The 15,746-nt window shown below is 37.6% G+C and overlaps 2 protein-coding genes across 2 annotated transcripts in view; one reads left to right on the forward strand and one right to left on the reverse strand.

Moving 5' to 3' along the window:
- The window catches only part of slc4a2b (solute carrier family 4 member 2b), a 44,193-nt gene extending 42,871 nt beyond the window's left edge, over positions 1-1,322 (reverse strand). Inside the window, exon 1 of the mRNA XM_081352107.1 lies at positions 1,271-1,322. The gene's annotated coding sequence lies outside the window, so the exon portion shown is untranslated. The remainder of the gene's footprint in view (positions 1-1,270) is intronic.
- A 933-nt stretch (positions 1,323-2,255) lies between these two features.
- LOC308682803 (uncharacterized protein) lies at positions 2,256-15,603 on the forward strand. Its single transcript, XM_081352746.1, has 17 exons — positions 2,256-2,410; positions 3,139-3,245; positions 3,494-3,627; positions 3,847-4,007; positions 4,928-5,080; positions 5,167-5,626; positions 5,999-6,100; positions 8,311-8,401; positions 8,655-8,872; positions 8,953-9,195; positions 9,957-10,055; positions 10,281-10,474; positions 11,454-11,628; positions 11,716-11,872; positions 13,150-13,303; positions 13,418-13,529; positions 13,612-15,603. The coding sequence occupies exons 1-17, from the start codon at positions 2,396-2,398 to the stop codon at positions 13,809-13,811; spliced, it is 2,775 nt and encodes a 924-aa protein (XP_081208872.1). The 5' UTR covers positions 2,256-2,395; the 3' UTR covers positions 13,812-15,603.
- Positions 15,604-15,746: the final 143 nt, after the last annotated feature.

A 15,746-nucleotide genomic window follows, 5' to 3' on the forward strand; every position in this document is an offset into this window, starting at 1 on the left:
GCAAATTTGCACATTTAAAGCTTGCAAATACTGGTTCGACCAAGTCATTGCTTTGTTCCTCTAAGAAATCTGACTCCTTGATGGTTTTACAATACTGATCTGACCTAAATCCAGCTGACCCACGGTAACAAGCACAAACCAACCACAGCAGCTTAAAGCTTCAAGGTTTATAAACAAATGATTGTGCCATTCTTCTGACTTACAATTACACTACAAATTGACTACAAATCTTCAACCTGTTGCCTAAATGAATTTATCCTATGTGTGTCAAAAAAAGAATACATTCACATATCAAACCATAGTAGGCTGTATCTAAATATAATATATAAAAAATATGACGAAGTTGAACCATAGACAGATAGATAGATGGATATAGACACATAGTCAAGAAAGATGGATAGACAGATAGAACGATAGAACGATAGATAGATAGAACGATAGATAGAACGATAGATAGAACGATAGATAGATAGATAGATAGATTGATAGATAGATAGATAGATAGATAGATAGATAGATAGATAGTCAAGAAAGATAGACAGATAAATAGATAGATAGATAGATAAACACAGTCAAGAAAGATGGATGGACAGACAGACATAGATAGATAGATAGATAGATAGATAGATAGATAGATAGATAGATAGATAGATAGATAGATAGATAGATAGATAGATAGATAGATAGATAGACACAGTCAAGAAAGATGGATGGACAGACAGACAGATAGAAAGAGTCAGTAGGCTATGTTTTGCGAAATATAGATATAAATATACTTTTCCATACTATATAAACGGTGTCTGTACTCAAATGTACTATATTTAAATGTGAAGTCACTGGACGACTTGGCGGCTTTAGTTCCTTTTCAGCGGTGTTTCAGTAACTGAATATTTTCCCCGTGGATGTCACGTGGCAGTGTGGCTTTTCATGCGTATGTCTGTTCACTCGCGTTTGACAGCAGTCCAGCGACGACCACTCACAGAAACGAGCACACGATACGGAAGCAGAAAGTTTGGTCATTAGAGGACACCGTTTTCTCATCCCATGTTCATTTAAAATTTCCCGGTTTAAAAGTTATTTTACATGAGCGCTAGCGCAAGCTAACTGTTCCCCCGCGCCGACTCGCGTGCACGCGAACCGGTCAGAAAACCACTTTTCATGCGCCCGGACACTTTAAACGTGGGAAATGTGAGCGGAATCCCTGATGTTTCTTATAGTCTGCTCATATATAAGTGTATAAAACACTAAACATGTGTGAAATGTGTCTTACCTCAACCGAACCGATCTCCCCTTAGCGTTCATGGATGAACCACATCTGATCTGATGCGCGCGCGCGCCTGCGTATCGTACATATTTCGGCTGGGGATCTCCTTCCCTTTTCACAAAAAATAAAATAAAAATAAAAATGCAACAGGCTTTTATTTTCATTTTATGCATGCCTGCACACGTCAAATGACAGATACATGTGTAAAATTAATGAACCTAACCCAATTTCTTGGAAATTCCTAAAGCCAACATTTTACTCATGCAACCAATATCTGGTAACGTTAAATTACTAAATTGATAATGATAAAAATGAATAAGACGGATGATGCTTAAATATTACTGCATGTGAAATAAATGCAGCATGTCCCAAGCTATTGTAAAATAAATTGACCAAACAACAAATTTTCTTCAATTTATGGGAACTTAATGTGTTTCAAAAACGTAAAACCAACATCAAATTTTGGTGCAGAATCATACAAATATCTAAACTGTATTTTGACGTATCCCACATTTTAGTAAAATTGTTGCAAATAAGCCTGGCTCATGTAAGATTAAGTTTGACAGTTAACATTTTCTAAATTTAAACACATCGATCCTTGACTGGCCATCTGTTCAAAAAGAAAATAAATTACTTATATTATATTATATTATATTACATTATATTATATTATATTATTATTTACTTATCATTTTATCATTTTATTCCCAACATGGCCTTGTTGACCAAATATTGACATCTGCCGGACACTAATACTTATTGCATGTCAGAAATAAAATTAACCTCATAGCAAAATGGAAATGAGTTGCTTTAGTAGACAAACGATAACTGTGTTTCGTTAACAGAGCGTGTGAATGATTGTTTGTGAGCTTCACTCTAGGTAAAGACGCGCCTGCTCCTTTAACACATTCAGACGACCTGTGATTGACAGGTACAGCTACAGTGGGGGCGGTCCTTAAGAGGCGTTTCCGAATGTCAGTCATCCAATCAGCGTCGAGCGTACAGTCAGGACGGAAAAAACCCTGTGACGTAAGCGGTCACCATTCTACTGTGCGGACAATCAGTAAACACCGTCTGCAAAGTGACAACAAACCGCAATATCGAGTATTTTTGAGGATATTGAATACAATTATGGACTCCACATCGGTAAGCGGAAACTATGGTTAATTGTGAATTGACAATGTTTTTGTAAAGCTTATTGCATTGCTATATTAGCTTGTCCGACATGGATAAAACATGATAAACTGTGATAAGTACATTAGTTTCAATAGAACAGCATCAAGTACAACCTTTTATTATAGTCTCGTTCAGCTTTTAGCTATACAGTCATTGTTACTGTAACTCTAAGTTATAAGATTACAAGGAAATGAAAAGTAGGCCTAGGTCTGCGAGGAAAGCCTCTTGAGACCGTTATTGAAAGCATTGAAAACAATATGCATGCACGTGCATGGCCTTCTCAGATATATAGATTAAGGACAAATGCAATCAAATAATATAAACATTTCTAATTTTTAAGTGTTCTTCAAGTAGCAAAAACTAAGTCGACACACACAGTCGAATATTTAAATGCACAATAACTATTTTGTTAAGCGTTGCGCACTTTAATAATATTTGTTGTTATGAAGAAAGCTTCTTGCTTTCAGAGTACAGTAGCTTAATAAATCAATCGTATATAAATAGCATTTTACGTTGCCTCAGACTGTGTCATGATATCAAACTATAAGAGGTAAAGTCCACTGTGATATATCTGTGGTGACAGCATTAGTACCATGTGCATGATCAATGCTATGAGACTATGAAGTGTTGGTGTTTGTTCTCTGCATGAATAAAGAATACCTTTGCAATGGAGTTCATAATGTTTTCTTGTTATCTAGACCATAGGAGGCTTCATCAGCACTCTCACTGAGATGGGCTTCAGTGGGGACCAGATACAGGCAGCGATGCAGGCAGGATTCTTCTCTGTATCAGAAGCGGCTGAATGGTAAATGTTTTTCAGGATGTCATTGTGAAATAGGTTTAATTGGTTATTGTATCCCCAAAAAAGAATGTGCTTAGTTATATAATAGCTTTCTTTAAATATGTAGTAGTAGTCATAATATAAATACTCACCTGTCTGGATATATTCAGTGGCTTTAAGGAATATTGGAAGTGTTATTAGACGGCATTGTGTTTGGTTATTAAGCAAAAGCTTCACCAGCCCTTGAATTTATTCTCACATTTGCTCTGAAGGCTTTTGCAAGGTGGGAGTCCACGACATAAACTAGTCAAGCAGCCTTCGGGTCCTGTAGAAACACCGTTTTCTGCATTCAACCCTCCCAAAGATGCTCTTTGCTACAACAACAACTCACAGTCTGAAGCAACAGGTAAAAAACAGCAGTTTGTTCATTTACTCTTTTGTATGACAAACGGACTTCTTTCACAAGAGGGTTAAGATTCTGCTGGGAAGGAAAATGTGATTTACTGTGTAAATAAACTGTGACTCACAGTGATTTTGTGCATAGTGCGCTGCAGATCATTAGCAGACTGCATTGAATGTTATGCAATGCAGAGGAATGCATGAACAGCTTTTTTTCTGCTTTTAGGTCCTTCTTTAGTCTTGGCCCCCCCTTCAGCAAACACTCCCGGAGCGAAAGAGCATCCACCCCTGGAAACACGGATCAAGCAGGATAAGAGTAATTTCCACGAGCAGCAGAGACAACGAGTGGCCCAAGAGGCACAGCTAGAGAAGAGACAAAAGAAGCAGGTGAATCAGTGAAAGCTTTCATATTTTTACAATGAAACTCCATAAACACGGGTTAGTTCACCCAAAAATTTAAATAAATAATTATATACAGTACTATGCAAAAGTCTTAGGCATGTTAATACCCCCCCCCCCCCCAAAAATGGTTTTAAGTCAGTTATTTATATCTTTTGCTGTAGTGTGTCAGTAGGAAATAGCAGTTTACATTTATTAATTGTAATAATCCAGTGAGATTTCTGTATGCACAAGGAGTCTGACAACAGCCGGTGTGATCTGATCTCACCATCATCGAGTCCGTCTGTGATTACATGAAGAAACTGAGACAGACTAAATCCAGAAGAACTGCGGGAACGTCTCCGAGATGCTTGAAGAAACCTTCCTGCAAAGCTACCTGAAGAACTATGCGCAAGTGTACCTGTACAAAAGCCGTTCTAAATGCAAAGGGGTCGTTCCACCATATATTGATTTGAATTAGTTAATAGAAGTTAAATCATAAATAAATTCAATTTGTGATTTAAGCATTCTCACTTTACAGCATTTTAACACAAGTGCCAGTACTTTTCACAGAACTGTAGCTTTGCAGGAAGGTTTCTAGCTTTGCGATCAGATCATACCGGCTGTTGTCAGATTCCTTGTGCATACAGAAATCTCACTGGATTATTACAATTAATGGCAAAAAGAGTGTTTGGACATGTAAACTGATGTTTCCTACTGACACACTACAGCAAAAGATATAAATAACTGACTTAAAACCATTTTTAATACCATAAAGAAGTCCCCATAGGAAAACAACCTCAAGCAACCAAGAGCATCTGAGTTTTTAAACATCTTAGTACTATCTGTGCTCCATCTGCTCTCACATTTTCTTGCTCTACAAGGTCATTTTTGGTTCCCAGTGCAGTAACAGTTTGTCCTCTGATCAGGAGCGTGAGTTGGTATTGAAGAGGATAGCAGAGGACCGGCGCAGTCAGCAGGAAAAGGCCCAAACTGAAGCCATAGCCGAGACCTCTCCATCCAGTGCACAGAGACTGGGTGGACGTGTGGAGACGAGCGTGGACAACCACTGCATCCTCATGGTGCGAGATTACTTGTGTTTTTTAACTGCTGTTAGTGGTATTTAGTATGATCTGTCTGATATGTTTGTACTTGTTTCGTGTTATAGATCCGTCTCCCTTCTGGGGAATCAATGCGTGAGCGTTTCCCTGCAGACACTCCCTTAAGTCACGTCGTCGAGTACATTTCCGGTCGCCACCCTTCACTACCCGCCTTCTCCCTCCTGCAAGGGTTCCCTCGCAAGCGCTTCGGTGAAACTGAGCTAACCTGCTCTCTCCGGTCTCTGGGACTGACCCCCAACGCTGCACTTTGCATACAGACCACGCCCCCTGAGACGCCTCAGGACCCGCCCAGTCCAGCGTCCGGATTGGCTGTTGTAGGACCGCCGGAGGTGGAGCCACAGGAAGAGCTGGTGGCACCGCTCAATGAGCCACCACAAGTGGAGGCGGAAGCTTTAGAGGAACTGGAGGTGCCGCCACCACTGCCCCATCAGCTGTGGGAGGAAGCAGTGGGGTATGCTGGGATTCCTGGGGTCGAACCTCCACTGTCAGGACCCTCTCACTTCTGGGGTAAGATTTACTTTACTTTAACTCATTTGTGAATGCACCACTCAGTGTTATTTTAGTATTATTTATTTACTATTAAAATTCTCATTTTCAGTTTTTGTTTTAATTTTAGTTTAATATTTAGTAATTTTATGTGTTTTTGTCATTTTTATTATTTTTTAAATATTATAATTTATCAACAGAAATCAACAAAAATGTTTTTAATAGTTTTAGCTTTCCAATCAAAGCACTCACTGCTCTCTCCCAGCGAATTAGCTTGAACCTTCTAAAATTATTTGTGCAGACCTTTTTTGCATTTGAATAGTTTTAGTTGATGATAATAACCCTGCTCTACACAAATATTCTGTAATTAGATATTTTCATCCGATCTGATAGGACGAGGCCAGAAACTGGTGCAAGGTGATGCAGAAGATGAGGAACATTTAGAAAATGATGAGCAACCAGAAGAAGAAGTTGTACCTCCATTTCATCTCAACGGTATATAATGGTTGTTCTGGGTGGTTTCTTGATGGTTTTGCCCTGGTAAAAAAAGAGTCCAAAGTCTCTATGACATACTGGTCTTTAGGTATGGTTTGAGCTTCCCCCGTAAATCTATGAGATTTTTCCAACTTTTATATTGTTTGATTGCTTAGAATAAGTCTGATCGCTTAGAAAAGTTATAGCTGCATCATTTTTAGGTATTATTTATGTTTGTAGCACGCTGCAGGATGAGTTAGGTGCCCAAGTTAAATACTTATGGTTTGGGGTTTGTTCAAGTATGAGAATTAATAATAATAGTGACGGCTTGCAATGTGAGTAGTTAATAAAACATGTGAAAAGTCGTTTCCCACTAATTGAATCATTACAATTAGCATTGGCTTGATTACAGTCAACTCTGCTTTGGATGAAACTCCACAAACCATTAAAGATAAAACTAGCACTTTAAACCACAACCGAAGGGAATTCCTTACGAGGCCATAAACCAAAGATGTTGATATGAACGGGCTAAAAAAGCCATGCACGCTGCTTTTTGGACTCCAGTGAAGCAGAAAAGGCCATAATCTCTCAACTGAAACAGAAGGAGGACAGGAATGGTAATGAATGGACAGTCTGCCAACATTTCTCTAATCACAAAGACCCAAAGAACTGGCTTTATCAGCTCTCATTGAAGGTCACCGTTCATGATTTTGCCAAAGCTTAGTTGTTGAAATAAATGGAAGTAGATGCCTGACTAAAAATACTAGTTTAGCTGTTTTTTTAATCATATAGACACGCTACGCTCTCAGTCCAGCTTTGATTCACATAACGTTCTGAGAATGTTAGTTTTTGGTTGTTTAAATATAAAACCTAACATTAATTCTTACGTTAGGAGAATGTTCTGTGTTTGCTGGGATGTAACAGATCACATAATGCGTATTATTGATCTGAAACAATCACAGTATTGCTCAGCTGTGCTCGATTTAGTCTGAATCACAGATCTTTGTTCAGTAACCCTGTGGAAGTCCATATCGGGTAAGGTGAATGCCCTTACTTGTCCTAGTTTAGACCCGGTTATAAATAAAAAGCCATTCACCTCGTTCAAATAATGAAAAACGCAACAATTAAGCAAGCCAGTTCTCATGTGTTAGAACTGCTTATCCTCTTTAATTTGGGGGATTTCAGACACGCTGGGAGAGAAAGCAGCTTTGGACATCATTTTGAGATGTTGTGAAGTCGACAGGAGATCTTATGTTAATTTGTACACGAGAGACACACGGGAATTAATTGCAGCTGGATTGGTTTAGCGGGCCGGCCTGTGAACATGCTAATATACGGTAATTAGCTTAATATGCGGTTCCTTCCAGTGCAACTCTTGTGATATTGAGGCTGTGTAATTGAATGCTTGCTTAATTTGGTAGTAACAAGGTGCAATTGAAATTTTATTTGTTTACTTGATGTGCTTATGGGTCGTACAAGTAAGTAATTGTAAATAGTTTTTTAAAGATACATCAACATAGTCATGAAAGACATGGAAATATTAGGGTTTTTTTTATTAGTTTTTTCATTGTGATTTCCAGGCTTGAAATAATTATTGAAATGAATACAATCCTTAAAAGTAATGGATTTTTAAATTTTAATTTATGTAATCTTAAAAAGATATGTAAATGTTTGTTCATATGTAACAAACATTTATAATATACTATATATATTGCACTATACATGTAACTATTATCTTCATGATCCTTCAGAAATGAATTTGATGCTCAAGAAACATTTACTATTATTATTATTCTATAATTTATATTTTTGTGGCAACCCTGATACATTTTTTCAGTACTTTTGGATGAATAGAAAGTTCAAAAGAACTGCATTTATTTGATTTCTTTTTTTTTTTTACAATTTAAAAGTATTTACTGCTACTTGATATGCTATGTTATGTTCATCTCCAAAATATTTGTATATCTGATATATCTAAAATATATGCTAGAAACTGCGCTTTTAGAGCTCTTTTATAAAAATAAATGCCAAATTTCTTATCCAGTAATCATGAAAGATTGAAAAAGTCATGGAAAAGATGTGGGAAACCTGTTTTCTTGTTCTGATAGGGGAAAATGCTATTCGAATATAACGCTTTTGTGGGGTTTTAACCATATGCTAAATAAAAATAAATGTATAAAACTCAAAATACTTGATACAGATTGTAAATGTTCTCCTCCTCGCTCTGGCAGGAATGCCACAGTTGCCCTTCTTCCTGGAGAACAGGGCAAGAGGAGGACTTGGGCCGAGACATCACTGGCCGGAGCAGGGCAACAGACTCCGGTAGGACATGTGATAAATAAAAAGACCACAATTCAGTATGCAAAAAACTATAAGAAAGAAAATCCTTTTGCAATTCTACGTCAATATGTCTCTCTTTCATCATTACGACTGTCAGTTGCTTTGCTCGATTTGTTTCCCAGCCAAAATGTTAGATACTGTACATTTGCTTTAGCATTTAGAAAACTTGAGCAGTTTGCTTTGTCCTTAAAAAAGATGAAGTTTGTGATTCAGTGTAATTGGTTGTGTGTTGAAGGGAGGCGGAGCCTGAAGTCCCAGCAGACCCTGAGGAAGCCCGTGCGTTGCGTGGAGCTGCGGGTCAAGCAGCGGTAGAGCGTCTGCAGAGAGCCGCCCATCACGACGAGCAGCATTCCCCACACGGGCAGCCCTCACCCCCCAAAAAAGCCTTCAAGACCCCCCGCGTGCCCTCTCTCTGCTCCATGGCCACCAGGGCCACCGTTTCCCTCATGACAGGTCAGAAAGACACCAACTAGTGTTGTTTACTAATCACATTAGAGTTAATCCAAGACAAACTGTTAATCTTGCTCTCTCAGCTCCCAGCATGCAGTACAGCAGTAGCCTGGCGTGTCTGACCCCAGAGCTGGCCGAACTCTTGTTGGCTCACATGGCACGTGAGCGTTCACTCCGACCACGTACACTAGAGCTGTTCTTCGGATGCCCGCTGCAGAGGTTTGTCCTAAACTGCTACCCGTACACCACCAACGAGCTTCTGCGGCAACTGAGGGCGTTTTCCTGTCTCAAGCATCTCAGCTTTGTCAACTCTCCACTTATCACAGGTGTGTGAGAATCTCACTAAAAAAAAATGGCCAGACCCTAAAAAAAAAAAAATTGTTTATTATTATTGTTTTGCAGTTTTTATTTCATTAAGAATTTTTACATTACGTTGAATGGTAATGTGTATATATGTGTATGTGTGTGCACACACACACACACACACAAATATTTATATCATTTTTAAAGATAGATTATCAAAGATATATCATTAAAATATCTTTATAACATAATAAAAGAATAAATACTACATTAATGTGAATAAATATTTATTAGTAATAATACTAATACAAATTCTAATGCTAATCTAATACAAATACTATTCTAATAAAACATTTTTACTAATATACCATGTTGTTATTCATAAATAATAATTATTTTTTAAACTTGTAATATGAATAAAGCACAATTTATATTAAATTATACTACAGTCATCGTATTTGTTGTAAAGAAATGTCTGAACAAGATGATATTCATTACTTTAAACACATGGTGACTTTCTGTAACAAAGTCATGAGATTTTTTTGCATTATGGTAATGTGAATTTAGGGGTTAATGTGCTTAATTGTCAGAAACTATTGCCATAATAAAAACAATAATGTAAAAAAACGTAAAGTAGGCTTCACCAAAATCACCAAAATTGAGGGGGTGAAATATGACCAAATATGGCATTTCTTTCTTAAAAAAGTTCTATATGACACATTTTTTAATTCATCAGTGTGTTGGATTGCTTGTTGAGATCCTCTTTTCCTTTTTCACATTGCAGATGCCGGTCTTTCTGTTTTGTCCAACCTCTCAAAACTGCAGCATCTCAACCTGTCATCCTGTAGCAAACTAACAGACAGCTGCATGCAGCATATCACAGGTGAGACGGTATGCCGCGTTGAATGAGCACCCTTCTGAAACCTAAAATGACAAATGGGACACCCTACTGTCTTGTGGACTTATCAGACACACGCATACGTCAGCCATTGTAAGTCCACAAGACTGCAAGTGCACATGAAGTGTGGTATTTGGGACAGGGCCTTGCTGTAGCATCTATAAGAGATCGTCATGTAGAAATGCGTGCTCTCGTTCTGTCTGATCTCAGGACTCCGCAGTCTGACGTTCCTGGCTCTGGACCAGACCAAAGTAAGCGATGCAGGTCTGCTGATGTATCTGCAGTCAGGTTCCTCTGCGCTGTGTCAGCTCAGCCTGAATCAGACGGCCATCACGGAGATCACACTGAGAGCGCTGCCCTCATGCGTGCCACAACTGCGAATGCTCAGTATTAAACACACAAAGGTAATTACACAGATTGTTTATATCATAATATATGTTTATTTTATCAATTTTTTTATAGATAATTTTTTTAAATAAAGAGGTTGCAGTTTTAATCTTAGAGTTTGTTTTGGATTTTACATGCCTTTTATGGACAGGATTATCTAAAATAGACTATATCACAATAATAGACTAATAATAGACTTCTGCTGCAGTCTCTGTGAAAAGTATGCAAAAGAAGAAAAAATATCACCCAATGTGTATATACTAGGATTTATGAATTTCTGTCTATCCAAAAGTATAGTTTATTCTACAAGAAATAAGTGACATATTTTATATTTATCTGATCTGTTGATTAAATATTAATGTTGATGTTAATATATTATTTACACACACACTACAGTGCAAAAGTTTGGGGTCGGTAAGATTTTTAAAATGTTTTGGAAAGAAGCCTCTCCTGCTCAACAAACCTGCAATTATTTGATTAAAAATACAGTAAAACATTAATATTGTGAGATATCACAATTTAAAATAACTGTATAAATGACTTTAAATATGTTCAAATGTAATTTATTCCTTTGATCAAAGATGAATTTTCAGCATCTTCAGTGTCACATGATCCTTCAGAAATCATTCTGATATGCTGATTTGGTGCTCAAGAAACTATTATTTTTATCATCAATGTTTAAAAAACTTGAGCTGATTAATATTTTTGTGGGAACCGTAATAAAAGTTTTCAAGGTTTTTTTTTAAATAATGTTAAACTTTCACTTTTGATCAATTTAATGCATGCTTACTAAATTAAAAGTATATATTTCTTTAGAAAAGAAAAATCTTACTGACCCCAAACGTTTGAACTATAGTGTAAATATACACGGTATACTGTGTTTGTCTCTCCAAACTAGCCTAAATTAAAGCCGTTACAGGGCTTGTTTTTAAGGCTTATTTTGGACCCCACTATATGTTTCCCCTATATTTAGCTTTTGTCTCTTTTTGCCTTCAGGTGAGTGATGTGTCTGCACTCGCAGAGCTCCGAAACCTGCAGACGCTTCACCTGGACGGCACAGGTGTACGGGAAAATTCTCTCCAGTGCCTAGCGACCCACCCTAGCCTATCAGCTCTCAGCCTGGCTGGCATACCTGTCACAGATGGAAACCACGCGCTGGAGATCATTTCAGGTGCAGACAAATAGAATTTAATTTCAGTAAAGTTGTTTAGTCCTCTATGGGGCTTTAGTGTCTACATTGTTTGATTCCTCCGTGCAGGCCTGAGGCTCACCCAGCTCACCCTTCCTGGCAGACACTGTGTGACGGACGCTGGACTTTCATTTCTCTCCAGACAGACTTTGCTCTTAGAGCTCGACCTGACCGACTACACTCAGCTCACCGACCACGGCATTACGCAGCTTGCCAACATGAACAGGTAGAGCTTTAAGCAAAGCCGTGAGTCCAAAGATGTCTAAGCAGGAGATCAAAAGACGAAAGCAGCCCTTGTTCTGGTTTAATTTGGTGTAATGCAAACTTGCAAATCTGGTAATGCTGAAATGAATGTGCAAATTAGCCCCGCCTCCACTCACTCACACCAGCTCGGACATCCACTCGCTGACGATCACACGATGACCTGATTGGTTACTAGGTAGTTATGTCAGAAACAGCAGCGATTTCAAACCGCGTCTTTGGTTCGCTGCAGTTTTAAGGAGAAAATACTCAGCAATGGTGTTGACTTACGAATTTGCACATGGTTTGTCTTAAAGCACATTAAAAACACCACATAGACACATAAACAACATTAAAAACTTGATTTTCACCACAGGGGGACTTTAAAGGGATAGTTCACCCAAAAATTTAAATTCTATCATCACTTACTCACCAACATGTTGTTCCAAACCTGTATGAGTTTCTTTCTTCTGCTGAACACAAAAGATATTATGAAGAATGTTGGTAACCAGAGAGTTGTTGGACCCCATTGACTTCCAAAGCATTTTTTTATCCAACTATGGAAGTCAGTAGCTACTGTCAAATGTTTGATTACCAACATTCTTGTAAATATCTTCTTTTATGTTCAACAAAAGAAACAAACTCATACAGGTTTGGAACAACTTGAGGTTGAGTAAATAATTTTTGGGTGAACTAAGTCACCAGCCATCGGCAGGTGTGGCAAAAAGTTAGTTTTAGGCCCTGGTGGTAGTCCATTTCATAAGGTTCCTGAAAGTCCTGGAAATATTAGAAAATTTCAAAAGTGTGATTTCCAGGAATGGAAAAGTCATGGAAACACATCTAATCTAATTGTGATTGGCTCTTTCTTCAGCTAGAATTTACTAGAATTTAAAAAATCCTTTGTTCATTGGAAAAGGCATGGAAAATCATGGAAATTCTTTGTTCAGAAATTGTGGAAACTGTGATAATTTATGTGTAACAATCTATTCATAATCTATATTTGTTTGGAGATAAAACTCAAAGACCTATACAAATTATTTTCGGCATTCTGAGCGAAAACAAGTGATTATACTACAATATATTGCTATGCCTCTGCATTAAAGCAAGTGAAATTTGTATCGTCTAACAGATTGTATCCTTTAGTAAAACAATTGACTTGTGCTTTTTCGTTTCGCTGTTGGTAGAACCTTAGACCTTTTATTTGCAACTAATGTCGCTATTTCAAAGATGGTAATGAAAACCACGCCCCTTTTTACCTGATAGGCTGAAGAAGCTGTCTCTTAGCAACACTCAAGTGAGTGACATTGGGCTGCAAGGACTGATCAGTCTAAAAGAACTCCAGGAACTGTGTCTCGACCGGACAGCCGTCACTAGCAGGGGCGTTTCAGCCTTGATCACACACTTACCACATCTGCAGGTACAGGATTTAAATACGAAAAATTCTTTTTGATGCATTTAAATTGATCAAAAGTGACAGTAAAGAAAATTTTGTTATGCATTTAGAAATTCAACTTCCATGTTGTTTTTGTAGGTGATGGGTTTGGCCAGTACACAGGTTGGCGATACAGTGATCAGACAAGGTCTAGTACACTGTCCGCAGCTGCTGAAACTCAACCTCAGCAGAACCAGAATCACAGATCACGGTACGTTGCATATTGGTATCCCCTCCAAAATCATGTTCTAGTATAAAGAAACATCTCTAACATCATGTGTTTATTATCTCAGGTCTGAAGTTCCTGTGTCGTATGCAGTTGAGCCAAGTGAACCTAGACGGCACAGGTGTGACTCTCGTTGGCATTGCCAACCTGATCTCCGCCTGCCCTCAACTGACCAGCGTACGAGCCAGCCAAACCCGCGCCATACCCCCGGACCAGCAGTCTGACGACGACGATTACGATAATGGCAACAACTCCGCACGATCCTAGTTTTATGTTTGTTAGTGCCCTTCAGCTGTTTCTCAATGGAAAGAGTATTCAGAGCTTCCTTTTTCCATAAAGTAGCACTACAATCTCACTTGGGTTCGACAATCAAGTTGATTTTGTTTTTGTCAAGTTTTTTTTTTAAATGTGGTTACACAACTTGTTAGTGTTATGAACAAAAAGTTCATATTTAATCTGCGTCTTGTCTGTAAAAGGAACTTTAAATGTGCCATGATATGCACACTTCAAATTTCTATTTTCTGTGGACATTTTGCATTTTTTGTAAAATAAAGTGAATGAAATATCATTAAAAAATATTGACCACTTGTAATACAGTGCAAAAATACATTATGAGGTATACAGCGGTATTAATTTAGTAACGATGATGCTCAAATATTGATAATCAACATTATGCATGACAAATGTAGAAGTATCCTAATCTTTTACATTGAGGATTCATGCATGACCACAATGCTATTTTTATTTTCTAAAAATGAATGACACTTACACTTAGATCTATGTTGGATAAGTGGATTGAAGTGGAAAGTCATTTTAGACTCGGTTGCAATGAAAGTGCATTTAAAGGTGCAGTAAGCGATTTCTGAGAAATGCTGTTGATATTTAAAAATCACCAAAACAAACACACCCCTATCTCGATAGCCCCGCCCCCAAATTCACCAACACGCTATGCAACACAGGCACCTCCCTCTAAAGAATGGACACGCCCCCTACTGCTGATTGGCTAATAGTGTTTTGGTGCTCAGTCCGATCCACTCTCAACAGTTTCTCAGAAATTGCTTACTGTACCTTTAAGTGTTTTTTTATTTTATTTTATTTAGTTAGGAAATTACATGCCAAAGTCTGTCATGTTACTGAATCTAGCAGAAGTTTCATTCCGGATCTTACATGCATATGCATGTTGGACTTATTAGTTTATTAGCATATCTCTAAAATAGAAAACTAAAATATTTATTAGTCTAGTGGCATTAACTGGATCCAGGTTTACACTAACATACTGTACATCTGTCTTTAACTTGCACAGTTTTAAAATGCTACCGATACAATTATAAAGCGAATAGTGAAAAACAAAACCAATGAAGAGCATCATCACAGGCGTATCGAAGCATTGGCGTTCGACTGTTTCTGTATGCATTTGTGTTGTACCTTTATGCGTTTGAATGCAATAACATTTGAAAATATGAAAGCAAAGATCTCGACTATATCTGGAGGTCTAAAAGGTCTATGTATTAAAGAAACATTGTCAAGTTCTAAATTATAAACATACCTTTAATGCTTGATGCTGTTCTGTCTTGACGTGATGCGAGGGTTTGTTTGTCGAAAACCGTCAAAAGCATTCTTGTTTATAACAGTTGTCTAATCTGAATTGAAATGGAAATAGACACAAAACCCTGGTTTTTACATTCAGAACTCAGGAGCCAGTCAATGGTGCATCATAAACATAGTAGCGTCTTTTTCATGTTTATTTAAAATGCTGACATTAACTCAGTGAATGCTGTTTAAAGTTTTAGAAAAAGTTAGTTCTGTACATCCTGTATAGGTAACGTAGTGATGTGCAAGTATACAAACATTTAACAACAATCCATTAGGGAAGCAACTAACAAATTCACAGAATACCACTTCTGATGTGTGTATGTAAGACAGATCGTGTGATGCATGTACAGGTCATGCATTCATTCTGCTCCACATAGTTTGAAGTCTACATGTGCTTGTACAGTTTATTTTACAGGCAACTAGGATGGTTCACAGCATTAATAAAAAATACATTTTGAAATGGTTTATTTAACCTTTTCATTTCATTTTATGGCAACCCTATATATACATATTTAACTCACTTTTTTTTGTATAATGTAAAATGAACACATTACTAAACTGTTATACAACTACCCTGTAATAATAAGCAACATGTAGGCCTACTTAAAT

Source organism: Scardinius erythrophthalmus (assembly GCF_964197995.2).
Source record: "Scardinius erythrophthalmus genome assembly, chromosome: 22".
Lineage (NCBI taxonomy): Eukaryota > Metazoa > Chordata > Actinopteri > Cypriniformes > Leuciscidae > Scardinius > Scardinius erythrophthalmus.

What these genes read in the sequence shown, in the direction of transcription:
- LOC308682803 (XM_081352746.1), top strand. An exon ending in CTCACAGTCTGAAGCAACAG is followed by an intron (nt 3,628 to 3,846) that starts GTAAAAAACAGC and finishes TTCTGCTTTTAG; the next exon opens with GTCCTTCTTTAGTCTTGGCC. An exon ending in CACCGTTTCCCTCATGACAG is followed by an intron (nt 8,873 to 8,952) that starts GTCAGAAAGACA and finishes TTGCTCTCTCAG; the next exon opens with CTCCCAGCATGCAGTACAGC.